The sequence below is a fragment of the Nomascus leucogenys genome, chromosome 7b, assembly GCF_006542625.1.
Source record: "Nomascus leucogenys isolate Asia chromosome 7b, Asia_NLE_v1, whole genome shotgun sequence".
NCBI lineage: Eukaryota > Metazoa > Chordata > Mammalia > Primates > Hylobatidae > Nomascus > Nomascus leucogenys.
Window position 1 is genome coordinate 53,079,168 of NC_044387.1, and position 27,176 is coordinate 53,106,343.

Genomic DNA, 27,176 nt, shown 5'->3' on the forward strand with positions numbered 1-27,176 from the left:
TCAAACCCCCTGCCATCACTTCCTAAACACGTGAGCTTTGCCAAGTCATTTAATTGCACTGGGCCTCGCTTTTTTTCTCTGTAAAATGGACATGAATTAGTAACTGCTGCAGAAAGTTGGAAACAAAACAAGTTATGTGTAAAGCAGTTGGAGCAGGGCTCAGACCCAAAAACAGACTGAAAACTGTGTTTTCTTGGAGCAAAATGGCCACATTTGACTCAGGAAAAAGCAGCATTTTATGCTGCAAAGGATAAGTTTCAATTACGTGGGCAATTCCAGTACATGGAAGAGGTGATTCCATAAAGACCCAGGACAAGGAGGAATTTCTTAACAGTCACTTGGATCCTTCCTGTGTCTTTTTCCACCAACTGGTTGTTGGATAATGATTACATTATGTTGAACTAAATGAAGTGATTGATATTTGACCTAAACCAATGGCAGTTTCGTATGGTTCAATCTAATTGTAATGTTAAATGGGGATAAAAATAACAGCATTTAAGTGCAAAGTAATTTATAAAGTCCTTTTCATATAGTTTCAATTAATTCTCTGAATTGCTGTATGGTTCAGTCAGGGAATATTCTCACCACTTTGAAGGTGGAGAAGAGGGTCAGTTGTATATTTTAATACCCGCACTTACCCACTCATGCCACTGTTTGAATCTAAGCTTTGTTATATGCAAAGTGAGATCAACAGAACAGAATATCTGTGTCAGGGCTAACGTTCTTAGCTACATAGACATCTAAAGAGTTCTCAGAAAGCCAAGAGCAGGAGAAGGAGCCTCAGTTATGGTGGGTTGAGCACGTGCTTTGGCAGGGTTTGAAGCGTATCTGGAAATGGGGGCCTTCATTCATGTTTTGCAGCACTGTTCCAAGGTTTTGACCAAAACAGAGGTGACTACGAGGATGAAATAACTCCTAACATTTATTGAGTGCTTACTATATTGCCAGGTGCTATGTAGCCCTGCACAAGCACAGCCTCAGAATTTTCTGAAACAGATGCCGTTATTGTCCCCATCTTTCTGAATGGAGTCTGAGGCTCAGAGTAAAGCACTTCCCCAAGGCCACACAGTTTATGGAGTGATAAAACCAAGATCTGAACCCAGATGGATCTAACTCTGGATCATGATTTTTTTCCCCCCAAAACATCTGCCATAGACTTTACCTCCAAGGTACACTTAGAAAAATTTCATTGGTCATATATTTCCTTGTAAAAATCCATCCATCTTATCTTCAGTCAATTTTTTTTATTGTTTTTTTCTTCTAGTGTAGAGAAAAAAGGCATTATATTTTGGATATATTGGTTTTATTCATTTCTACCACCTACAGCTCCCTTGGAACATGTTTGGCTAAAATGTGATAAGTGAAACCACTGAAATTTTGGAAGAGTGTCATGGAATGTTCTTCCAGGAGGTCGGAAGATAGAGCTTCCTTCCTGATTGCAGTCTGGGACTAGACTTTTAATAAGGATTTTTTTTTCTTTTATATCTTAGGAAGTTTTCTGTCGTGTCTTTGACCCATGGAATTGAAACACATTTACTAAATTACTCCAGCCTCATAATACCTTTTGCTTCCTGAGCATTGCAATTACTTTTCTGACAGTTTATTCTTAAAATAGACTTTCTGATTTTCAGTGAATGAAAGACCAATGAGGGGTGGTATGAGGGTGGGTGGGAGGGGAATTGGCAGTCACTAAGCAACCAGGCACAACCTGGGTTTATCTGAGAGTCCAAATCTCTGGCTGATTGTTTCAAAGCCTGCACCACTATTTGACAAGGGGAAGATTCCATTAAATGGCGATTGGTCCATGCTGCATCCAGAAATCTCTTTGAGTAAAATTGTTTCTCCTACATGGGGCTGCTTTTCCTCCCTATGAAATCTCTCTGGTTTGGGTGTTTATTCATTCAGTCCTCATATCTATTGGGCTCCTACTATGTGTATAGAACAGTACTATAGGCTGGGCACAGTGGCTCACACCTGTAATCCCAGCACTTTGGGAGGCTGAGGCAGGCGGATCATGAGGTCGAGAGATGGAGACCATCCTGGCTAACATGGTGAAACCCCGTCTCTACGAAAAATACAAAAATTAGCCGGGCATGGTGGCACACGCCTGTAGTCCCAGCTACTTGGGAGGCTGGGGCAGGAGAATCCCAGCCTGGCGACAGAGCAAGACTCCATCTCAAAAAAAAAAATTATAATAATAATAATAGTACTATAGTGCGTACAGAAAACACAGGCTGCTCTGCCATAATGTAGGTCAGGCAGGTGAGGTTATTGACCATGTCATTTATTTAGCAAATATTTGTGGGAGTGAGGCAGTCACCAGCAAGAGCAATGAGAGAAGCACAGAGTGGGGAGGCTGTCACAGGAGGACTTAGTGAATTACTAGGCATGCAGTACTGTTCAAGACATAGCTGTGGCCAGAAAGAACTTCATGGGAATCTGTCTCTGCCCTGTGTGCAAACTTGTAATCTTGAAAAAAAGCCCCTTCATTTAGTTTTTGTTGTGTGTATGTATTAAAATATATATAACATAAAAGTTAATCTTAACCATTTTAAGCATACAGTTCAGTGACAGTAAGTATATTCTCAATGTGGTGCAACTATCACAACATCCATCTGCACAACGCTCTTCCTCTTGCAAAACTGAAACGTTATACCTATTAAACAATGAGCCTTCATTTTCCCGTCTCTAACCCCTAGCTACCGTAATTCTTTATTCTGTCTCCATGAATTTGGTTACTCTAAGTACCTCATTTATAAGTGAAATCATGCAGTGCTTGTCCTTTTGTGACTGACTTATTTGGCTTGGAATAATGTCCTTGAGGTTCATCCATGTTGTAGCATGTGTCAGAATTTCCTTCCTTTTTAAGGCTGAATAATATTCCATTGTATGGATAGACCACATAATGTTTATCCATTCATCCATCAAGGGACATTTGGATTGTTTCCACCTTTTGGGTATTGAGTATAATGCTGCTATGAACACAAATGTATAAATATCTCTTCGAGACCCTGATTTCTTTTTTTTTTTTTTTTTTTTTTTTGAGATGGAGTCTTGCTCTGTCACCCAGGCTGGAGTGCAGTGGAGCAATCTTGGCTCACAGCAAGCTCTGCCTCCCAGGTTCATGCCATTTTCCTGCCTCAGCCTCCCGAGTAGCTGGGACTACAGGCGCCTGCCACCATGCCCGGCTAATTTTTTTGTATTTTGTAGAGATGGGGTTTCACCGTGTTAGCCAGGATGGTCTCGATCTCCTGACCTCGTGATCCGCCTCCCTCGGCCTCCCAAAGTGCTGAGATTACAGGCGCGAGCCACCGCGCCCGGCCAAGACCCTGATTTCAGTTTATTTACGTATATACACACAAGTGGGATGGCCAGATCATCTGGTAATTCTATGTTTAATTATTTGAGGAACCTCTGTACTGATTTCCCTAACAGCTGCATCCTTTATTTCATTTTGTATCTTTGGTTTTCTGCTCTGTAAAATAGGAGGATGAAACAAATTGGTGTATGTGTGAAGGCAGAGTGGATGGCACACAGTAGGTGCTCAGCATCTGCACCTTCCTGTGTGAGGTGGGACTCTGTTAGCCAAAGCTCACAGACGTGGGGTCATCCTCCGTCCTGGCGCATCAGCGATCGAGCCAGCTTGACTTTACACTTTAGGATCCTCCTACCTTCTATGCTCTCTGACTTCTCTCTTCTTTTCTCCCCAGGCCGTGGAGGAGCTCCTGGAGACCCTGGATCTGGAAAAGAACGCGGTGGCTGTGGGGCACAGCCAAGTGAGTAGAGCTGCTTTCTTACAACATTCTGCCCATCAGATCAGGACCCAGAGATGACCTGATTCTTATCCTACCTCAGTTGTCCATTATCTCTGTACGTCTCTCCTTTTTCCCAAACTGAAAGCAGAGCTAATGATTTTCTGCCCTGCCTATCTTACAAGGTCCTGAAGAGACAATGTCATAATAGGGGTTGAAATCACACTTGGAAATACCATTTCTTGGAGGCTTCACTCCTGGGGACCCAAAGTGGTTTGGAAGAATTAGCATTCTGGTCCTCAAGATGACCTTCTGAGCCTCAGAAAGAGCTGTCATAAAACCTGAGAAGAACTGCTCATCTTCACTCACAGCCTTTTAACTTCTACTTTGCAACCAGCTCTAACACAGCTATAGTCATAGCTGATGAGCAGCAGTAAGGGAAAAGAAAGAAGGGGCTTGAGAAGAAAGCCTGTGATTATTCAAGTTGACAGAAATAGCTTTTCCCAAACTGGCATTGAGCCAAAAGCTCTTCCAAATATGCTCAGATGTTTAGAACAGAATTTCACACTTCCCCGATATGCTTGTATATGCTGAAGTTTTCAAGGTGGGAAACATGGTATTTAGGGATTCTCAAACTATTTGACTGTGGAACCCTCAGCCTTTTGTTTGTGTGGAATACCCAGTACCATCTTCTGGAGCTAGTGTTCCATGGATTATAGTTTGGGAAGTGGGGCACGGAGATTGTAAACTCAAGGACCAAGGAGTGGGGGCAGGGGAAAGGGACACAGTTTAGAAACACAAACTAGAGGCCAGGAGTGTTGGCTCATGCCTGTAATTCTAGCACTTTGGGAGGCCAAGGTGGGCAGATCACCTGAGGTCAGGAGTTCGAGACCAGCCTGGCCAACATGGTGAAACCCCCATATCTACAAAAAATATAAAAATTATCTGGGTGTGGTGGTGTGTGCCTGTAATTCCAGCTACTTGGGAGGCTGAGGCAGGAGAATCGCTTGAACCTGGGAGGTGAAGGTTGCAGTGAGCTGAGATAGTGCCATTGCACTCCAGCCTGGGCAATAGAATGATACTCTGTCTCAGAAAAAAAAAAAAGGAAGGAAGGAGGGAGGGAGGGAAGGAAAATTGGAGAGGAACAGACCAAAAGAAAGACTACTCCACACATTTCCCCACCTAGTTACTTACTGGTTGATTAATGCCATTTAAGAAAACTTTGTCGGCCAGGTGCGGTGGCTCACGCTTGTAATCCCAGCACTTTGGGAGGCTGAGGCGGGCGGATCATGAGGTCAGGAGATCGAGACCACAGTGAAACCCCGCCTCTACTAAAAATACAAAAAAAAAATAGCCGGGCGTGGTGGCGGGCGCCTGTAGTCCCAGCTACTCGGAGAGGCTGAGGCGGGAGAATGGCGGAAACCCGGGAGGCGGAGCTTGCAGTGAGCCGAGATTGCGCCACTGCACTCCAGCCTGGGCGACAGAGTGAGACTCCGTCTCAAAAAAAAAAAAAAAAAAAAAAAAAAAGAAAACTTTGTCAATTGCCTTCCACCTCCAGGAGCTATGTGAGGTGCTGGGAGGGTTCTGCTCTCCAGGAGCCCACCAGGGTGGCATTATTGGCTATTTGTACTTCATGGAGCCCTCCCTGTCATATGCATCCCTGAGAGCGGTCCTTTCCTCAGGGGGCTCACAGCCATCTACACTGGCTACCACCCCTCAGCCCACCCTAAACACGCTAGTGTCTCCCCACTGGCCTCTTGGTCCTGCTAAGGCATATGGTGGAAGCTATTATTCTGCTGTGATCTCAAGATAATTTCTCCTGATAGGAGTTGCAGCATCCCAAGTCTTTGAAGGCTTTTTCAATAGAGAGAATAAACCTGTCAGTTACTGGACTCCCACGCAAGCCAGGTACTATGTGAGGCAACTTCACGTTCTTCTTTGCTCCTCAATCACAGTCTTCTGTGAGATATCAAGTGTGTTCCTGCTTTACAACTGAGGAAGCTGTGACCCGGGAAATAAGCCTCTTTTCAAGGTCCTATCTATAGCCAAGGGTTCAGACTCCACGCAAACCTGCATTGGTCCAAATGCCAGGGTCTTTTCCATACACTCTGGGTCCAATTGTTTGTGAATGCAAATACAGTCGTGTGGCTTAACAATGGGGATACATTCTGAGAAATGAGTGGTTAGGCAATTTCTTCATTGTGGGAACATCACAGAGTGTACTCACACAAACACGATGGGATAGCCTACCACACACCTGGGTTAGATGGCACAGCCTGTTGCTCCTAAGCTACAAACCTGTACAGCATGTGACTGCACTGAATACTGTAGGCAGCTGTAATACAATGGTAAGGATCTGAGTATTTAAACATAGAAAAAGTAGGGTAAGGATCTGAGTATTTAAACATAGAAAAAGTAGAGTAAAAATATGGTATTATAATGTTATGGGTTCACTGTTGTATATGCGTCTGTTGTTGACTGAAATGTCGTTACGCAGTGCATGACTGTACATAACATATCCTTTACAGATAGATCTTTATGATCCTGAATCTGGGGAACTGTTCTTCAGCTCCAGGAACTTCATTCTTCTAGACCAGCAGTTCTCAAAGTATGGGCCCTGGACCAGCAGCATCAGCATCACCCAACAGCTTGCTAGAAACACCCTAGACCTAGCAAATCAGAAACTCTGGAGGGGGGCAGGGCTGGCAGTCTGTATAACAAGCCCTCTAGGTGATTCCAATGCACTCTCAAGTCTGAGAACCACTGGTCTAGATAATGACTCAGTTATGTCATAAATATGAAAATCAGTGCCTGTGATCATGGCAGCTCTTGCAGAAGAAGAAAGAAAACAGTCGTTACACACAGTTTATAGTGGCAGGAGTAAGAAGTCTGTACACCTAAACATTCAGATAATAAAACATGACTATTATTGAATAATACTTGGTATTGACTGAGAAACTGTCAAGAGCAAATCAAGGTCAATGTGTCCTTTTGGAGGCCAGGCTGGGGGATACTGAGACCTTTAAGGGCAGATGCAGCATCTTATGCATTGCAGGATTGGCACGCAATAATGGAGGAGGCTATGAAGCGCAGGGGTCAAGAGAATCGGCTGGCCCAGTCCACACCCAGGCTCCACCACTTCCTAACTGTGTGAATCTTGAGTGACTGGTTTAACTTCCCTGAGCCTCAGTTACCTGTAAAATGGGGCCGTTACTTTCTACCTCCCAAGATGGCTGTGGGGATCCATAAAGTGTCATTTAACAGGGGGTGGCTGTCACTACTTGCTGAATACATTTGTCAGTGAGGCAAGAGGCTTATCAAACAGGATAACATTTTAATGTTTAAAGAATTAAACTCCTCTAATCTGTAAAGTGACTAAGAGGAGAGGAGCTAATTCCTCGGCAGTACCAGATAGGGATGGAAGCTGTTGCCATATCAGATTTTTTTAAAACCTGGGCTTTCAGCATTGTTAGAGGAAAAACAGTTTGCATGGTATTGTCCCCCGTGGATTCCTTAAAGTTGGGGCTTTGGGGATGTTACACTCTGTTTGCATCCGATAAGCTGCTGGACCCATGAAAAGCAAATAATTTAGATTTTTCTTCGTGATTTTTCAGCCTCTGGCGCCTTATCAAGGTTTGTGCCGAGGGCCATGGCATTTGTGGGAAAGGTGTTGATTCCACGTGCAGTCAGCCTTCTGGTCGGCAATATGCTCTTAAAAGGCAAAAAAAAAAAAAACAAAAAACAAAAAACAAAACCAGAAATTGAGATAAGATTCTGCAAAGGCTTATTCCCATTCTGTGTATGGTTGTTTCCAATTATCTTTTTAATGAAAGCTTCATAATCAATAGTGGTTTTGGCAGCACCCGCCATCTATTGTAATATAAGAACTGGTGCTGTCATAACTTTGATCATTGATTTTTTTTTTTTATAGGAGCTTTTGGGACTCACTAGCTTGTGAAATTAATATAGTCATTATTGAAGCAATCTGATAGGTAATGAGCCAATTGTGTCTTTATTTCAACGAGACTAATGGTCTTGGTGGCCCTGTCTGATAGGAAGTGTTCTGTAAAGCCATGGAGGGTTAGGAAACAGAGTTAGTACCAATTGGGTGTGCTAATTTTTATTTTCCCATTGAGAAAAGGCGTAGGGCAAGATGGTCAGAGATGAGTGGTCTCCATTACGAAAAATAGGTTTAGGGTAATGGAGAATCGATCGAGACCCTTTGTTCCACCTGGAATCAAATTACAATTGAACCTCGCACTTCAAGTGCTTGTGTCATAATGAATGAGAAAAGGCAGCTTCATGTTGACAGACATTGAGAATGGGTGCAGGAAATAAACCTGAAGTTCTGGGCTCAGGTCTCAGCTTTGTTGGCAACTGATTATGCAAACTTGAGTCCATTTCATAACCTGCCTGAGCCAGTAGATTCCTCATAAAGCTGTTTGGGTATTAAAAAGAGACCTAGGAGAAAGCACTTTGGAAAATGTAGGTGCCGTGCAAATGTTCATGCTATTCAGCGATAATTGTAGTCTTGTCTGAAGTCAGATAGAGGAAAATAAATCCTGGGGTTGCCACTTGCTTGTAAAGGATCGTGGGCAAATGCCTTTTTTCTTTTGAGCCTTAGTTTTTTCCTCCATAAAATGTGAGAATCATAATAACTACCATATAGGATTAGGCATGTAAAGCATTTTACCTGCATGTCAAGTGGTTGTTTAGTCCAGTTCCGAAACACAGTAAGTGCCCCCTAAATGTTATCCATTAATTGATAATGTCATCAATGAATACAGTTATCCAGTGTCTCCAGATAACCCCCTCTGGGATTATAAACCACATGTGACAAAGAAACACACGGGACTCTTTTTAGAAATAAGCAGCGAAAGTGCATCAGAAAAATGACTCCTTCCCCTGTCACTGACTCAAATCCCACCATAAGAGCATTTTCCCTCTGCCTCTGGGAAGATGAGAAAACGACCACAGCAAACCAGAGCTACCCTTGCGCATTGGCAGGAGCAGGCCTGGCCCAGAAGCTTCAGGTTCTCACAGAAAAGCATTTCACTCAAACCTCCAGGACTCTCTGCCTTAATCTTTTGCTGACAGTCAGTCCTGGGGTCCTAGCTTCCCTCATTCCTGTTCCCTGCAGTCTACTAGAAGGTGGCTCTGTGGGGTGCCGAGGAGGCATTGATCAGAGTGCTGCAGAGGCCATCATCCATTATTGATGAGCTACGGCCTGGAAATCGTGTACCGAGAGCTGTTTTCTGCTAGATCCCTCAGCACCTCCGTGGGTGGCACCAGCCCAGCCCCATGCTCTCCAGACCAAGAAGACTGCCATCCCTTCCCCCACTGTCTCTGCCCCTCCTTACGAGGCTGGACTGAGATGTTTCTTTTTTCTTTCTTTTTTTTTTTTTTTCTCTTGAGGCGGAGTTTTGTTCTTGTTGCCCGGGCTGGAGTGCAATGGCACTATCTCGGCTCACTACAACCTCTGCCTCCCGGGTTCAAGCAATTCTCCTGCCTCAGCTTCTCGAGTAGCTGGGATTACAGGCATGCGCCACCACACTTGGCTAATTTTGTATTTTTAGTAGAGACGGAGTTTCTCCATGTTGGTCAGGCTGGTCTTGAACTCCCGACTTCAGGTGATCCGCCCACCTCAGCCTCCCAAAGTGCTGGGATTACAGGCATGAGCCACCACACCTGGCTGGAGTGAGTTGTTTCTAAGCCACTGCTTCACTCAGATTGCTGTGGATGCTTAACCAAAATATTCACATTCCCAGGCCTGGCCCTAAACCCGCAACCCAGCCTTTCCTGGGGCCTGGGAATCTGCATGTACTGCACTTTCCAGGTGGTGACTGTGCACAGAACAGTTTAGGCAAGTCCATCCTAGCTGTGCTTCTCAAAGGAATGTGCACAGGAATCCCCAGGGGATTGTGTTAAAGTGCAGGTTCTGATTTAGCAGGTCTGGAATGGAGTGCGAGATTTTGCATTTCCAACAAGCACCCAGGTGGTGCCAATGCTGCTGGTGCGTGGGCCACACTGAGTATCCAGGGCCTAGGGGAAGGGAGAGAGGAGCCATCAGCAGACAAAATGCTTTGATAATTTAGACTCCCCCACCTCCCACTTAAAGGGCAACTGCCAACAAATATTGCAGATGGGTAAGAGAAGTGGGGTCTGATTTGCAAGCACCCCCCATTGTAGACAACCTTCTTCAGCAGAGGACTCACCTGAAAAAACCTTGCCTCTCCCCAGGTTTTTCTCAAGGCAGGTGTGATCTCCAGGCTTGAGAAGCAGCGAGAGAAGCTGGTATCTCAGAGCATCGTTCTCTTCCAGGCGGCTTGCAAGGGCTTTCTGTCTCGCCAGGAATTCAAGAAGCTGAAGGTACTGCATGCTGTTTGCATGAGGAGTCTGATCCAATGGGTCTGGAGCGGGCATAGGGTCTGCCTGTCTCTCAGGATGATACCGGTGCACCTGGTCCAAGGATCCAACCTGAGCAGTGAGACTTTAAGTGAGGCTTTGCAAGATGTTATGACTATTTCTGGGACATTGACATCAAATTATCCATGAGGTCGGCCTTGCACTAGGTAGCCATGAGGTTGTTCAAGCCCTCATGGGCCAATTCATGATTTCAACCTGTCTTGTTTCTGGAGGAATTCACTTTCACACGTCAGCAGACAGGGCATGACCAGGGCCCAGCCACTGAGGTTTTGGGGACTAAAGGCCAAGTCGAGCTTGAAGCACTGACCCATTTAGGGTCACCATCTTCAGAGATCTCTGGAGACTGAATTTCCTCTCTGTAGCTGCACAATAGAGAGATAAACCACACGGCTCTGGGAACAAGTAATATATATGTTCGAATTCCACCTCTACATCTTAGTAGCTGGGTGAAGGTGAGATGAAATGATGTGTACTTAATACAGTACATGGCACATAGTAATTGCTCAATAAACTCTAGCTGCTATTACCTTAGCATTGTTATTCTTAATTACTGCTACTACTAGAATGGAGTCTTGTTGTATGTGCCTCCAGTTTATGTGAAATTGTAAACTCAAGTATATGTACTTGGCAGAAAGAGAAAAAAGATGAGACCACGAATAATGAACATATTGTGGGCAACCCCACTGGCCTTCTGTCTCAAGTAGCTCATACCTTGGAATGATGTGGAATAGAGTTTCAGAGCCTGGACTCTGCAGCCAGACTGCAAGGGTTCAAGCCTGCTCTGGCACTGAGAAGCTGGGTGACACTGGGCATGTGACTTTATCTCTCTGAACTTCACTTTCCCCATTTATAAATACGTAAAATAACATGATCTTCCTAGGACTATACTGAGGACCAGATTGAGGTGTGTGAGGTGCTCAGGGCAGTGCCTAGCACTTAGGAAGCTCAGTGTCTGCTGCACAAGAATCAGCTGCTGTGATGGTGATGAGGGAAAAGCATCTCTTGGCCTGTCTGCCAGTCAATGCTGTTCTGGTTCCCCTCAGTGATAAGAATGAAGCAGGTCAGTGCTTCTCAAACTGCGGTCCCAGACCAGCAGCATCAGCATCACCTAGGAATTTGTTAGAAATGCACATTTCCAGGCTCCATCCCAGAGTGGCTGAATCAGCACCTTTGGGGGTGGCGTCTAGCCATCTGGGGTTTTACAAGCTCTCCGGGGGATTCTGATGCATATTCAAGTTTGAGAAGCATGAAATTACTGTTTAAATACACTGTGAAAATGATCTCCCTTCAATATAAGCTAATAACATAATCTTGGACATTGTTATTTGTGGGCAATTTTAGAGATTTTTCAGTGGCAGTTTTTGCCTCGCATGATGACCTTTAAACCAAATTCTCATGTAAGATGTAACCTATTGTATAGTTTCTTTTGCTCTTTCTCCTATTATTATTTGGCCGTGCAAGACTAAATTATGACATAATGTTTGATGCAGAGAGCCTGACATATCAAAAAGACTACAAGAAAGGAAGCCTGTGTGTGTGTGTGTGTGTGTGTGTGTGTGTTTTAAGGTATCCAGTCCCTTCCACCGGGAAATAACTCCACTTCCTCCAGCCCCTTTGCTACCCTCTGCCTCCTCTCCTTCCTTTATCCTCACCTGGGTTGGAAAGGACACTCCAGTCTGTGTTCTCCTTCCCTGCAGATTCGCCGACTGGCCGCACAGTGCATCCAGAAGAATGTGGCTGTGTTCCTCGCAGTCAAGGACTGGCCATGGTGGCAGCTCCTTGGTTCCCTGCAGCCCCTACTTAGTGCCACCATTGGAAATGAGCAGCTCCGAGCCAAGGAGGTCAGTCTATGTGGCAGGCAGGGTGCTGGGTGGCTACTCCCCACACCTCGCTCCTCCTGCTTGCATCCAGGACCCTGTGCCCCTATTCCTGAACATTCTTAATCTAGGAATGCCCAGCCCAACAGCCTTGATGCCCCTTCCAGATGTTCCTCTGCCTCCATCAATGCAGATAATCCACTGTCCCATGCCCGGCTCCTGTCTAGGCTGTGGGTGGTGAGAGATGCTGTTACCACCCTGGGGGTTCATGAACACTCACTACTTAACCCAGAGAAGCTCAATGGGCAGAGTCTTTGAGTCCTTTATTATTATTATTATTTTTTTTACCTCTCAGACAACACTCTTTTTCTGTCATTCTTCCCTGTCACCACCTATCTTTTATAACTATTTCAATTGGTTTCTGGCTCATGCTTTTTGTTGTTATTATTTTGCAAAAATTAGTAAATATACACACACATTTAGTTCTTACATTTCTTACATAAAAAGTAGAATACTATATATACTCTTCTTCGACTTGTATTTTTTACTTAAAATGTATTCGGAAAATCTTGCCGTTTCCATTCTTGTGGAGCTCCTCCTTGTGCACTCTTTATGGCTGCATAGCCCTCCTTTGTGTGTCTGCTCCATAGTTCATTCCACCTGCCTGCTGTGGGTGGGCAGTGAAGCATCTTCTGAATGGTGCTGTCATAGGCACAGTGTTGAGCCACTGGCAGAAAGGCAGTCCCTGGAGAATGAAGTGCTGAGCACGGTGTCCACACTTGGGCATACCCAGTCTCAGGCAAAGCAAGGGACTCATTCTGATGATTTGTGTTCAGCCCCTAGACTGGGCAGGGCTGGACCGGACTTGTATGAACAGAGACATTGACATTCCGAAGTGGTGAAACAAAAAGTCTCTTGTTGAATGCCGGGCGCGGTGTCTCACGCCTGTAATCCCAGCACTTTGGGAGGCCGAGGCGGGCGGATCACGAGGTGGGCGGATCACGAGGTCAGGAGATCGAGACCATCCTGGCTAACACGGTGAAAACCCGTTTCTACTAAAAGTACAAAAAATGAGCCGGGCATGGTGGTGGGCGCCTGTAGTCCCAGTTACTCGGGAGGCTGAGGCAGGAGAATGGCCTGAACCCAGGAGGTGGAGCTTGCAGTGAGCCGAGATTGCGCCACTGTACTCCAGCCTGGGCGACAGAGCAAGACTCCATCTCAAAAAAAAAAAAAAGTCTCTTGTTGGAACCTAGCACCTGGGTATCTTCATGGATGCTGGCTGAATTACTCACTGTGTTCCCCAACCATTCTTTAAAAAAAAATTCATCTTTAATTTACAAAGAGTAATCGTACATATTTATGGGGTATAATGTGATGTTTTGATATATGTTTACAATATGAAATGATTAAGCAAAGCTAATTAACAAATCCATCACTTCATTTATCATTTTTTTCTGTGGCGAAAGCACTTAAAATCTACTTTTTGTTTTTGAGACGGAGTCTTGCTCTTGTTGCCCAGGCTGGAGTGCAATGGTGCTATCTCGGCTCACTGCAACCTCCACCTCCCGGGTTCAAGCGAATCTCCTGCCTCAGCCTCCTGAGTAGCTGGGATCTCAGACGTGCACCACCAAGCCTGGCTAATTTTGTATTTTTAGTAGAGATGGGGTTTCTCCATGTTGGTCAGGCTAGTCTCGAACTCCCGACCTCAGGTGATCCGCCCGCCTCGGCCTCCCAAAGTGCTGGGATTACAGGTGTGAGCCACCGCACCCAGCCAAAACCTACTTTTTACAAGCAATTTTGAAATATACAGTGCACCATTATTTGTTATAGTCACCATTCTGTGCAATAGATTGCTAAGGTTTATTCCTTCTAACTGAAACTTGGTGTGCTTTGCTCACTCCTAACATAGGTGGAACTTAAATCTCTGGTCTGGAATGGTTTCTGTTCATGTGTTTGTTTTTGTAGGAAGAGCTTACAACGCTAAGACGGAAGCTAGAAAAATCAGAGAAGTTGCGGAATGAACTCCGGCAGAACACAGATCTGCTAGAAAGCAAGGTATCCCCATCCCTCCTTTTGGGTCCTTGTGGGGGATCTTTATGTATGTGAGATCTGTTTAAGGGGGAGAACAATGATATGCCTGAAAGTGTACTAATTGCTTTACAAGCACCCCAGAATTACTTGTAAGGCACGTGCTGTTATTGAACCCATTTTACAGTAGAGGAAATTGAGGCCCTGGGATATTAAGTATCTTCCTCGAGGCTGTACAACCAGCAAGTGTAACTGAGATTCAAACCCATGTCACCTGGTTCAAAAGGGGAGAATTTCTTAAACAAGTCACAAAAGCACAAATCATAGGGAAAAATGATAAATTTGACTATATTAAAATAATGAACTTTTGTTTATCAGGGCATAAAATGAAGGTATATTACTTACTTGGAGTAGAAATTTGCAAACTGGAAAAGGGTATCCATAATACGTAAAGAACTTTCTCAAATCAACTGGAAGAAGACAAACACTCCAATAAGAACGGAAAAACAAATATGAGCCAATAATACGAATGGGTAGTTCCCAAGGAAGGGACTCTTGTTTCAAGAGTTCGAGTGTTCAAGAATTCAAATGGCCAATAAACTGATGAAAAGACACTCAACCTAATTAGCAATTAGGAAGTGCAAATTAACACCTTAATAAGTACTGTTTCACACATCAGATTGGAAAAATCGAAGAGTGTGATGTAGCCAAATGTTGGCAAGGCTGTGTGGCAGTGGGAATTCTTATTTACTGCTGGTGGGATCATAAATTGATCTCATCACTCTTGAACAATTTGTCATTATCTATGAAAATTGAACCTGTCCATGCCCTGTGGCTGGCAATTCCACCTCTAGGTATTTATGCTAGAGAATCTTATCCATGAATATATGAAAATACAGGAAATTCATAGCAACAGCCTTTGTCCTGTTGAAGGAATGTAAACACAGGAAAGTAAACACTCAAATAGGAGCTTATTAATAGGAGAATAGGTGAATACGTTTTGTGATATTAAAAACTGGAGCTCCCAAGAGTGAAAATGAATGAAGAGACAGGCAAAACTGTGGCTCACTGGCCAAATTCAGTGCACCACCTGCTTTTTGTAAATAAAGTTTTATTGGAACACAGCCACGCTCATTCCTTTATGTGTACTCTATGACTGCTTTCATGTTACAATGGCAGGGCTGAGTAGTTGCAGCCTGAAACTACTCAGCCCTGCCATGTGGCCTGTGAAAGCTAAAACATTTACTCTCTGGATCTTTACACAAAAAGTTTCCTGATCCTTAAACTAGAAAATGTATCAAAATGTATTGCTCTCGCAAACATGCCAAAGGAAAATAATTCAGTCACAGAAGAGTCCTTGATTGATTAGGGGCATATCCTTGTATACTTACGGCGTCATTATATTTATGGGAATTATAACATCAAATTCAGAGTAGGGGTTACCTGGGGTACGGTCATGTGACTGGAGAAGGTTATGTTGGTTGAATGTGTGACTGCATTCCCTATGCTTTCTCTCCTTAATTGGGTGTTGATTTCATGGGCTGGGGGTGACTACATGAACCAGACAGTTCCCGCTCCAAGAAGGTGACTGCAAATTACAGATAGACTTCTAGACAAAGTCATATGCTGTGTTAGTCCATTCTTGCACTGCTCTAAAGAAACACCTGAACTGGGTAATTTATAAAGAAAAGAGGTTTGATTTGCTCAGGGTTCCACAGGCTTACAGGAAGCATGGCTGGGGAGCCCTCAGGAAACTTATATCATGGTGGATTGTTAAGGGGAAGCAGGCACGTCCTACATGGCTGGAGCAGGAGGAAGAGTGAGAAGGGGCAGGTTGTATACACTTTTAAACAACCAGGTCTTGTGAGAACGCACTCACTATCACTAGAGCAGCAAGGGGGAAATCTGTCCCCATGATCTGGTCACCTCCCACCAGGCCCCTCCTCCAACACTAGGGATTACAATTTGATATGAGGTTTGGGCAGGGACACAGGACCAAATCATATCATGTGCTATTATGTTGCGTGTGGTCAGCAAGCCACGGCTAGATCAAAGAGGAGCTTTTCGAGGAAAACCTGCTGTTCTATGTAGACTTTCAGGACTGGGGAAAGGGAGGCACTTGTCTAGGGAATAAAATGTAAGGGGTCACCAAAAAACTCAGCAAAATAAATAATATTTTAAAATTGTAAAGTAATGCAAAAAAAATCCCTGATGAAGAAAATATCAAAATTTTAAGTAAATGCAAAATTTGTAGGCCAAGATTAGGGTGAGGCAAGTAAACATTTTAAACAGTGTGAACCAATCTTTATATAAAATGTTGATATTTTCTTCATTGTGGATTTTTTGACTAATTGAGGTTTTTAAAATATTGCATTAAAATCATATTTATCTTGATTTCTGAGAGTTTTTTTTTTTTGACACCTCCTTAAATGTTGCACCCTAGGTAAGTGTTTTACATGCTTCATTCTAGTCTCAGCTCTGTTTGTCCATGAAGCTCTGGGTACCTCCAAGGATTCTGTTAAAGACCAAATGAAACCCATTTTTTCACCCACTCAACAAATATATATGAACATCTCCCATGTGTTGTTAGACATTTGACTGGACACCTTGATAGAGCTAGGAAGGAGGGAAAGTCCCTGTCCTTACACAAGGTCTCCAGGCCGATAGGGGGAAACAGACCACAAGCAAGCTTGTCACATCATGAAGTGCTACGGATATGAAGCAGAAGGAGGTGACAGTGATGGAGGTTGAGCATGGGCTCTGTTTGCCTAAGTGGTCACGGAAGAATTCCATGGAAGGGGATGTTGGACTCTAGATCTGAATGATTTGCTGTAATCTATATGCAGATCTGGTAGAAAGAGTAGATATGGCAGGTGCCAAGGTCCTGGGACAATGTGAGATAATATTTGTCAGTCCAGGACAAAATTTAAAGCTTTCTACACCCGAGAGCACTTGGTGTTATTACTTGCTTATAATATTGTTTGGCTTGTTTGATGGACAATGGTAACTGTAAATGGATTTATGATTAAGCCAACAGAACCTACCCTTCTTTCCATGTTGATAACCCAAGTTGAGCCTGAGATGGCTCACGTGGGGATGTGGAATGAAGTTTGGGGGGAGGCTATCTCTTTTTTGCTTCTTTTCATCTTCCCTGTAAGATTGTGTCCATTCTCCCCGCATTAAAGTGTCAACCGTGGAGTTGGCCAGGGAGAAGACAGAAGCCTTGCTCCTTGCAGGAAGGACCACATCCACACAGAGAGTTAGGAAAGGCTGGGCTGAGATGTACCTTGAGCCTATGCTCCTCCTATGCAAAAGACTGTAAGGGGGAGAAGAAATGACACACACGTGCCTGATGTCTCATTCATGTCTTGTGAGAGCAAGCTGTCTGACCTCTCTTGCTGGCAGCAACAATGAGTAGAACAGCAGAAGTGAAAAATTGGAGAGCTGTGGGCTGGTTGGGAATATCAGGGACTTCCCTGTAGAAATTCCTTCCCACTGAGCTGACATTTGAGGCAGTCATTAATCACGAACTGTCAGGTTGGATTTGCCATGCATCGGCTGTTGGGGGAGATGTGGGGGGATGAGATGAACGTCTTCAGCATCCAGAGCTGCAGTTTACAGGACACTCGGAGAAGGAGGGGTGGGGGCTCAGGCTTCTGCAACCCGAACCAAGCAAACAAATGCCAACACCTACAGAATATTCTGCTCAGCCTCTTTAACTCTTTGCTTGTATCATGGTTACAACAAGATGTATGGGGCCTTGAAAAATTAAGATAAAATTTAAAAGTGAAGAAAGCCAGAGCAAAGGGAAATAAGAGTTGATGAGTGTATGAAGCCGGAAGAAGAGGTAGAAAATGGAAATCCACCTTTGGCCTTGGATGCCCTCTCACTTCATAGCCTTCACATGTGCTGTTCACTCTGCCTGAAACACTCCCTTCATCCTCTTCACCTGGTTAATACTTCTTCATCCCTTGTCACTCATTTTAGGTGGCACTTCCTCTAAGAAGCCCTCTTCAACATTCTAAGGGTGGGTTAGGGCCCTACTCTGTGCTACCACTAGCCTTGTTGTTTCCCCTCACAGGATTAATTGACTCTTTCCTAGTGACCTCCTGTATCTGTGTCCCAGCTAGACTGAAGCCCCTAAAACAGGGATCAATAATCCCTGTTTTCATCCCTGTTCATCAAATAGTCCCAGTTCCGGGCACAGGATAGATAAAGAATAGTCAAATAGAACCATTAAAGTTGGGCTGAAAAATCCAACACTGAGCTTCCTAGCATATTGCATGTAGATTGAAAAAAAAGAGAAACACCTGTTGCATGAGATAAGAGTAACTTTTCTGAGTATTGAGGTGTTAGGGAAATTTATTCCATGGATTCTCATAAAAGGGGCACTAAGGGATTTAGCAAAGTATGACTTCAGCAATATTCCCTCAGTATTTGAGAAGGGATTGAGTAGGAGCACCTTTGGTAGCTTCATCCTGAACTGCAATCCAAGAGCGTGATGTCAGTTCTATCAAAAATGAATCAACTGAAATCAAAGCGGTGCTTTATCCAGGAAGCATATTTGATGACTGAGTATTATGATGACTTTATCTTCCTCAGATCTTTCTCTCCCTTCCCACTTCATCTTCCCCAACTTCCAGTGCTACTACTGGTTTATGTTGGTCACTTTTACGTTAAAAATTTTTTAAAATAGTTTTAGAGGGTACAATGGCAGTTTTTTTCACATGGATGTATTGCATAGTGATGAAGTCTGGGCTTTTAGTGCAACTACCACCCAAATATTGTGCCTTATATTCATGAGGTCATTACTCTCTTTTAATTAGTTAATTAATTTTAATTTTTATTTTTTGAGACAGAATCTCACTCTTTTGCCCAGGCTGGAATGCAGTAGAGTGAACACAGCTCACTGCAGCCTCAACCTCCTGGGCTAAAGCGAACCTCCTACTTCAGCCTCCCATGTGTAGCCAGGTCCACAGGCATGCATCACCGTGCCTGGCTGTTTTTTTCAATTTTGGTAGAGATGGGGGGTCTCACTTTGTTGCCCAGGTTTGTCTCCAACTCCTGGGCTCAAGCGATCCTCCTGCCTTGGCCTCCCAGAGTGCTGGTGTGAGCCACTGAGCATTCCAGTCACCTGGGGAGCGGTTAGCCCTGTGTCTTCCCCAGTCCACCTCCTGAGGGTCTGACCCAAGAGGAGGTTCTTGGTATGCGGGGGGCGGGGGAGCCCACCAGCCCCTAGGTGATTCTGATTCGGGGAGGGGGGTGAGGTTGCTTTAGAGCAGTGGTTCTCACACTTGCAAATGTGTCAGAATGCCCTGTAAGACTTCTCAGAATACAGATTGCTAGACTCCAGCCTTAGAGATTCTGAATCAGTAGGCTTGGCGTGACCTTGGGGAGGCTGTATTTCTAACATGCTAGAATGCCAAAGGTGCCTGTCCTGGGACCACACTTTGAGACACATTAGGCCAGAGGACAGCTAGAAGATATCTTCTTCTATGTGCATCTCCTTTCTTGGAAGGGAATTTCTGTTAACAGACAGGGATCAGACATCCTTCCAGGACCATGCATCATGAAGACACCCCTGCTGCGGTTCATGGCCTCTGCATGCCACCCCTTTGTCTCTGGAGGGGGAGAAACAGTATAATATAAACATTGCTAAAACATGTTGTATCTCGTCAGTGAAAACTCCATTTGACTAGGCTTATTAAAAAGACAACGCTATTGCAAAATGATTTAAGTGCTTCATTTGTGAAGGAGCAGAAGAGGAGATGAGGAGCCTCTAAGAAGCTGGCTATAAATACTCTTCAAGCATGCAAAATCTGCCTTGATGCAAACTGGAGTTTTTTTATTTTCATAAGAAGGCAGTGCTGGCCTTCTTGTTGGAAGCACCTGTAAGGTTTTGGGAGCACATGGGATATATAATGAGGTGGGGTGTTCCCCCCCCCTCTGGAATAGTTTCTGGATTTTCCCGCCAAGACCTTATTTATGGCAAAAGACAGGCCCATGCACTCCTGATTTCTGGCCTCAATAGCCTGAGAGGTTTCGCTTTTGGTAAGAAATTGTGGAGACAGTCCACCGATGGGGACTGGAGCTGTATGTAGGTCAGAAAGTCTATTTGCAAAGTGCTGAGGGAGTTTGATCATGGGTCATGAGTGTGGCTTCCAGCTTGTCTCTAGCAGGCAGTAGGAAAGTGACTTGATGGGGTCATGTGGTCACTGGTGACTGAGCCCAGACCACATCTGAGGTCTCCTGACTCCTCGCTCCATAGTCCTGCCACAGCATCATGCTTCTGCGAGGAACTGGACTGGTAGCTCCCTAATTCCCGGGGGGGGGAATTAGACAGCCTGGTTTCTTACCTGTCTTAGGCTATTAGGATCTGTTGAGCCTTCACTGCTGGGACATGCTAGGGAGTGTCTCCTGGTGGACAGTGGAAGAGACATGGTGGTCATATTCATAGATGGTCCTGGTGGAAGTAACTAAGACCTCTCAGCTAAAGAACAGCTGGTGTATTCTTTCTGACTGTGTGCCTCAGTTTGCCCATACAAAACCAAGTCCATAACCTCTCCTCTAACTGCCTTGTAACACAGATGAATAATCTGGGCACTGTACAAGGTAAGGAATGAGTACAGTGACCCAACCTTGTATGTCCAGTTTGGAGGGGCAGAGAGTCGAGCTAGCTTGAGTTCCAGATGGCTGACTTTGTACCATTATTGCTACAAGATTGTGGGCAAATTCTTCAAGTCTCCTAGCCTTTGTTTCATCATCAGTAAAATGGCAATGGTAATCATTACTTCATCTCGATAAGCCTGTGGGGAGAGGGTGCATATAAAACAGTTATAACACTGCCTGCTATCGAGCAAGCCACATCACCACTATTACCAATAAATATATTTTTAAAAATGTTCACCCTCCCCCCAGTAGAGTGAATTCCTCAAAGATAATGACACATCTTAGACAGTTTTATACCCTTCTGTGTCTAGTACAAAGCATTCAATGCAAATTCAGTGAATGAATGGAGTCATACTGAATTTAATTAGAAAAATTACATTTAATGAGTGATGTTCTGTGCCAGCTGCTATGATAAGTCCTCTCAGCATTGTGAGCATTTACCTGCATTATCTAATTTTACCTGTAACTCAAACTGTGAGGAAGGTTAGTTAGTATCCCCATCTTATAGATGAGGCAAGGGAAGCCCAGAGAGCTGAAGTGATTTGTTCTACATCACACAGCTGGTGAATGGCAGAACCATGATTTGAACCCAGGGCTGGTCAACTCTGAACAGACTGTGATAGAGGAGAAGCATCTACTCAGGTGGGAAATGGGGTTAGGGAGGGCTTCACAGGAGAGAACTCCTGAAGGATAAGCAGGAGCTGGCCAGGTGACAAGGTGAGGGGACATTCCAGGTACAGGGCACAGCAAGAGCAGAGGCAGAGAGCAGAACCTGGTCTGGCAGGTGCAATTCTGGTGGTTGGAGTGTCTTGTATGGGTGTGTGTGTGTGTGTGTGTGTGTGTGTGTGTGTGTGTGTTTGCGGGGGGTGGGGGGTTAGAGATGAGGCATGAAGCCGGACTGGATCGCAGAGGGTCAGGAAAATCACGTTCGAGGTTTGGACTTCATCCTGAAGGGGAGGGCAGGACCAAAGGACATTTTCAAAAAGGGGTATGTGGGTGTCATGATCTTAGGATTATTTCCTCTTTGTGCTGAAACACTTGGGGGGCCCTAGTGGCCCTTGAAGCCCCCTTCTAAAGCCCCCGAAAGGCCATAACTGTCCCTTCTTTCTAGAGGGACCCCCAAGGCCAATGGGTGGTGTGTCACCCTCATATGCCCAGCTCAGAGGCGTAACCTTTCTCCTGGCATTCTTACAAGGTTGACCCATTCCCACTGACATCCAGAGCCTAAAGAGCCTTCCCATGTATGAATTGCTGTCACGCACTTAGTAGTTCAGTCAACCCATATTCATTGAGTCCTCAAGAGTCAGTTTGGCAGAGTGGTTAAGCAGCCACCGCCTGGCTGGTGTCCTTCGGTGAGTGTTTGCACCTTGGTGCCTCAGTTTCCCCATCTGCCACCTGGAGACAACATCAGTACCCTCTTCTCAGCATTGTGAACATTCTGTGGGTGAACCTGTGCATGTGGTAAGCACTATCTGTGGTGGTAATGGTTATTATTATGGTTATATTATATGCTACTATTACTTAGTAGCGAGTGGTGAACCCAGCTGGGATGCACAGCAGAGGGCTGGAACTGGTGCCCAACAGGCATCTCTGGGGAACCCGGGAGCCTACCACTAAGCTGCAGATTTGTTCTGAATTTCCCCTGATGACTGAGGCAACTCTGGGGGCAGTACCATGAGACTGAAGCCATGGCTTAATCTCCTTGACGAACATCCCATGAGCCAGCTGGTGCTGCAGTTGGGCTGGCCCTGCATCTACTGCCTCATTTTGTCTTTTCTTCACTCAGGTTGAAGGGGATGGGAGTGGGGGCTTCCCTTCACTGGGCATCCAGCTAGGCTTTCTTTGGCCAAAGTGTCCAGCAAGGGTGGTTGAGGTCCAGATCTTACTTGGTCTTTGATCTGTACCCACTGGCTACTTAATCTCAGCTCTCTGGGCTATGGCTGCCTGGTTTGTTCTAGTGGATAATTGCTTTACTAACCTCCAGATGCCAGAGGGGTGAGGGAGGTCAAAGAAAGGGTCAGATGGTAGATGTGGGACAGCAAATAGTGGGATTGTTGTGAGCCAGGTGCTGGGAATCAGGCAGCCCAAGCCGGGTTACCTCTGCTACTTAACCAGCTATGATCCTAAGCAAATCACTGCCTCTCTCAACTCCTCAGTTTCCTGTTCTGTAAAAAGGGGATAATAAAAATGCCCTTCTCATAAGGTATTTGAAGGGCTTAAGGCAGATGACATATGCCAGGTGCTTAGGGCATACCTATCCTCAGCATTTCAAGAGTGTGAGCTGTTTCTCACACAAGGGGTTACAATGAACAGATCTTTCTGTGCAAATTGCAAAGTACAGGAGGAGAGTGAAAAGTTGCTGTTTCCTGCTGTCTGCAGGTCAGATGGTTTTGGGGCTTGAGAGTCTGTGAATATAAGAGCTGAGGACAGGATCAAGCCAAGACCCGTGTGTGCCCCTGTGGTTTGTTTGTCTCTCCGACTGGCCAGTGGGGTCCTTCAGAACAGGACCTGGCACACAGTAAGTGCTCACATAGTGCTTGTTGGATCCATGAAGAACAAGCAACAGTGACGGTCCCAAGGACCCCAGGTGTGTCCAGCATTTAACATCCATGAAATCCCAGTTACTCACTGCTTGCCCAAGCTGCAAATGGGGCCAGTGTACAGGATATTTTTTTTCTGTTCCACTCCATACAAAATATACAACAAATTTATTAATTCCTGTCCCCTTCTCTCTGGCAGGCCCTTGGAGTAGTTGTCCCTCAATAGAAAGAATATTTCTGTTGATTCGGCCAAGTGGTAGATCCGGAGAGGTTTTCTTTTTCTTTTTTTTTTTTTTTTGAGACGGAGTCTCGCTCTGTCGCCCAGGCTGGAGTGCAGTGGTACAATCTCGGCTCACTGAAAGCTCCGCCTCCTGGGTTCACGCCATTCTCCTGCCTCAGCCTCCGGAGTAGCTGGGACTATAGGTGCCCGCCACCACGCCCGGCTGATTTTTTTGTATTTTTAGTAGAGACGGGGTTTCACCGTGGTCTCGATCTCCTGACCTCGTGATCTGCCCGCCTTGGCCTCCCAAAGTGCTGGGATTACAAGCGTGAGCCACCGCGCCCGGCTTTAAAGATAATTTCTAGTTAATTGGTTTTTGAGTAATCTGCAAGGACTTTTCTGGGTTTGCAAACCAGACTTCCCCCTTCATTCAATTGGTTTTCAATTTGCAATTGCCTGACAGCTCTGCGCATGGTGCCTGCTCCATGCTCCATCCAAAGCCCCTGTGCCCCATGGTGTGGGAAGGGATAGGGATTTGTGGGGACAGGGGTAGGTCAGGGGCCACTTGTCTCTGAGAAAAACGTGTCATTTTCCCCAATTTGAAAAGACTAATTGTCCTTTGGGCTCCAGACTTCGGGTTCTGTGAAACTCAAAATTAATGCATCAAATTAATTGTGTGCTCCCCTTGCTCAGGCCGATTAGCATAAATTAAATCTCACACTAATTGGCTAAGGTGGAGAGAACACAATCCTGGTGCTTGGAATTAATGCTAATTTCAAGGATGGTGGTTAGAGGTGTGACCTGGGGCATTCCTGGCTTGCACCTCCCCGTATCGTGTGGCCAGTGCAAATCAGCACTCTTGCAGCAAGAATGATTTTGCACAGCCTTAAGCAAATCTAACCTCTTCAAATCCAAGTGTGAGGCCAAAATTAGGAGGAGACCCTGGCAGTTTCTGTGGCAGTAATTCTTAAATTTTGTTCTGCATAAAAATCACCCTGGGGCAGGTTGAAATGTAGATTCCTGAATTATGCTTAGAGATCCTGGTTTGGGGGGTCTGAGAGTCCTATAATTTGCATTTTCTTTTACTTTTTTATGAGTCAGGGTCTCACTCCGTCACCCAGGCTAGAGTGCAGTGGTGTGATCATAGCTAGTGCAGTCTAGAACCCCTGGGATCAAGTGATCCTCCTGCCTCAGCTTCCACAGCAGCTGGGACTATAGGCACGCACCATCTCGGCTGGTTTATTTTTAAAAACTTTTTAAAGCCAGGGTCTTGTTATGTTGCCCACGCTGGTCTTGAACTCCTGGCCTCAAGTGATCCTCCTACCTCAGCCTCTCAAAGCACTGGGATTACAAACATGAGCTATCATGCTCTGCCCTAGAATTTGCATTTTAACAACCATCTGAGGTCATTGCCACGTAAGTACTTCCCCAGTGCACGGTGTAAGGAACAGCAAGAGAAAGCTCCATGCTGGAGGCAACCGAGAGCACCCTAGGAGAGTCCCTCATTAATTAACTGGAGGTCCTGACTTGGGCCTGACTGGTCTGAGTTCAAATCTCAGTTCTGCCTTTTACATGTGATGTGACTTTGCAATGCTTTCCCCAAGCCTTCTTTCTCCTCTGTGTCTATCGAAATGTGGTCTCAGCAGTTGGTGATGTGGTCAACAGGGTAGGAAGCAGATGGGCTGGAGAAGTGAAACAGATGGGGAGCATGGAATGCACAGAGCAGCGTCAGATTTTGTATTTTTTTCACTCTTTTTGAAAGATACTTTGTTTTGTTTTCTGATTACAAAATCAGTTAAAAAAATCAACAGTACAGAAATGCATCACAAGAAAATTGGAGTTCCCTGTGAGCCCATCCTTCCAGGAAAAAAAAAAAAAAAATCTCAACAGTTTGGGAGTGCTTTGTTCTGTGCAAACAAAAATGGGATTACACCAAACATTCTATTCTGGAAATTTGCCTTTTATTTCCTTTTGGCAATATATCTTGGGGATATATATTTTTTTATGTCAGAACATAGATCTGTGTCTTCTTTCTTCATGGGACAGCTGAATAAATTTTGAGCCTGCCTAAGATGACAGTACCGAGAGAGGCTAGCTTGGGAAGGGCAGCTACATTGCTCATTGTAAGAACCATTTACCTTCTCAGTAAAAATAATGCAGAGTTGCCCCTAAATAACAGTCATGATGCAGAGGGTCCGATGAAAGAGTGAAGCATTCTAACATCTTCACATGCAAAATTTACAGCAGGAGGACATGTAACTGTACCCAATTCAGTGCATTTTACAGCTCAGGTGACCAAGGCTCCAGAGCAGGAGGGATTGTCCAAGGTGTTAGTTGTTGAGTCTGGACTGGAACCTTGCACCCTACCTTTTTCTTTTTTTACAATTCTGCTGCCTCCCATAAGAGGTAGCCTCAGTTTTATAAGCTGCCCTTCTCCTACATAGGGTTGTTTCTCTGCCTCTTAGCCACAAACACTCCGCTAATATATTTCTCCCCTTACGTACTCTGCCATGTCCTCAAGCCCTGAATGCTTCATTTTGGAATGATAATGCCACAGAAGCCCTGCTCATTTGGCATCGGTGGCTGGTCAGTTAATCAGAAAAAAAAAAAAATTCAGTGCAGGTGGGAATTCATTTAAAAATTCCTATTTTAAAATTAATTACATGTGTAATTTAAATCACTGCATTTCTGAGGCAGGACCCATCCATTTCTTTCTTTCTTAAGCCACACTCGTAATATACAACCTTATGATTTCCAATTTTGGCTTCTTTAAAACAGAGCAAATGGCAAAGTAATTTGAATACAAAAACCTAATTTTTTACTTCGAGTTTCTTTTTAGTTGTTGCAACAACACCTATTTGGCAGCGTTTTAAAAAGCAGCTTACCTTTATTAATTCCTTCCAAGGCATTCAACCTAGTTTTCATGGAAACTCTGTCCAGCCATATTTTATAAGTTTATGTAGTAGCTAACTGAATAGATAGCTACGATAAAAATGCAATAGACAAAAACAGTTTGGGAGCACACACACTGATACTGGATGTGTGTGCCTGTCACCTGCTAGAGGCAGATGGGCCATGGGGAATTGTAGAGAGGTGGTCTGGTAGAGAGCATTCTGGTGCAGTGGGCATCCATCAGTGTGTCTTACTGAGGGACAGTGTTGGTACATCCAGGGAGATGATTTGCTAAAAGCTGGTTACGAAGAGATTTCACTAAAATGGCCATTTTTAAAACTGAGCACTTACTATGTGCCAGGCACCGTGCTAAGCTTTCAATGGATTATCTCTCTGAATCCTCAAAATAACGATATGTGTTGTTTTTCCCCCCTTTAAAGCTGAGAAAACTGAGAACCAGCAAGGCATCCTGTTTGGTGTAAAATCACACAGCTAGTGAGTGTTGAGCCAAGAGTTCTACCACAGCAAGACCAATGAAATTCTGAAGTCCATCCTCTTAACGAGTTGATTATGCTCAAGCGTTGCTTTCCCATGATAGCTAGCGATTTGTCCAAAGGCGGTCCTGTGCGTGGGGAGAGAAGGGTTGGTGGCTCTGTTGAGTGACCCTTCCTTGATCACCCCATGCCCCATCCCAGATTGCTGACTTGACCACTGAGCTTGCCGATGAGCGCTTCAAAGGTGATGTGGCCTGCCAGGTGCTGGAGAGTGAGCGGGCAGAGCGGCTACAGGCCTTCCGGGAGGTCCAGGAGCTCAAGGTGAGTGGTCAGGGGTG

General features: G+C 44.8%; 1 protein-coding gene across 1 annotated transcript in view; it reads left to right on the forward strand.

Annotated features, from left to right (window-relative positions):
• MYO18B (myosin XVIIIB) overlaps positions 1 to 27,176 on the forward strand; it is a 269,290-nt gene that overhangs the window by 104,259 nt on the left and 137,855 nt on the right. The window contains exons 21-25 of the mRNA XM_030816000.1: positions 3,711 to 3,776; positions 9,993 to 10,121; positions 11,876 to 12,019; positions 13,961 to 14,050; positions 27,040 to 27,159. Coding sequence (XP_030671860.1) covers positions 3,711 to 3,776; positions 9,993 to 10,121; positions 11,876 to 12,019; positions 13,961 to 14,050; positions 27,040 to 27,159 — 549 coding nt within the window. The remainder of the gene's footprint in view (positions 1 to 3,710; positions 3,777 to 9,992; positions 10,122 to 11,875; positions 12,020 to 13,960; positions 14,051 to 27,039; positions 27,160 to 27,176) is intronic.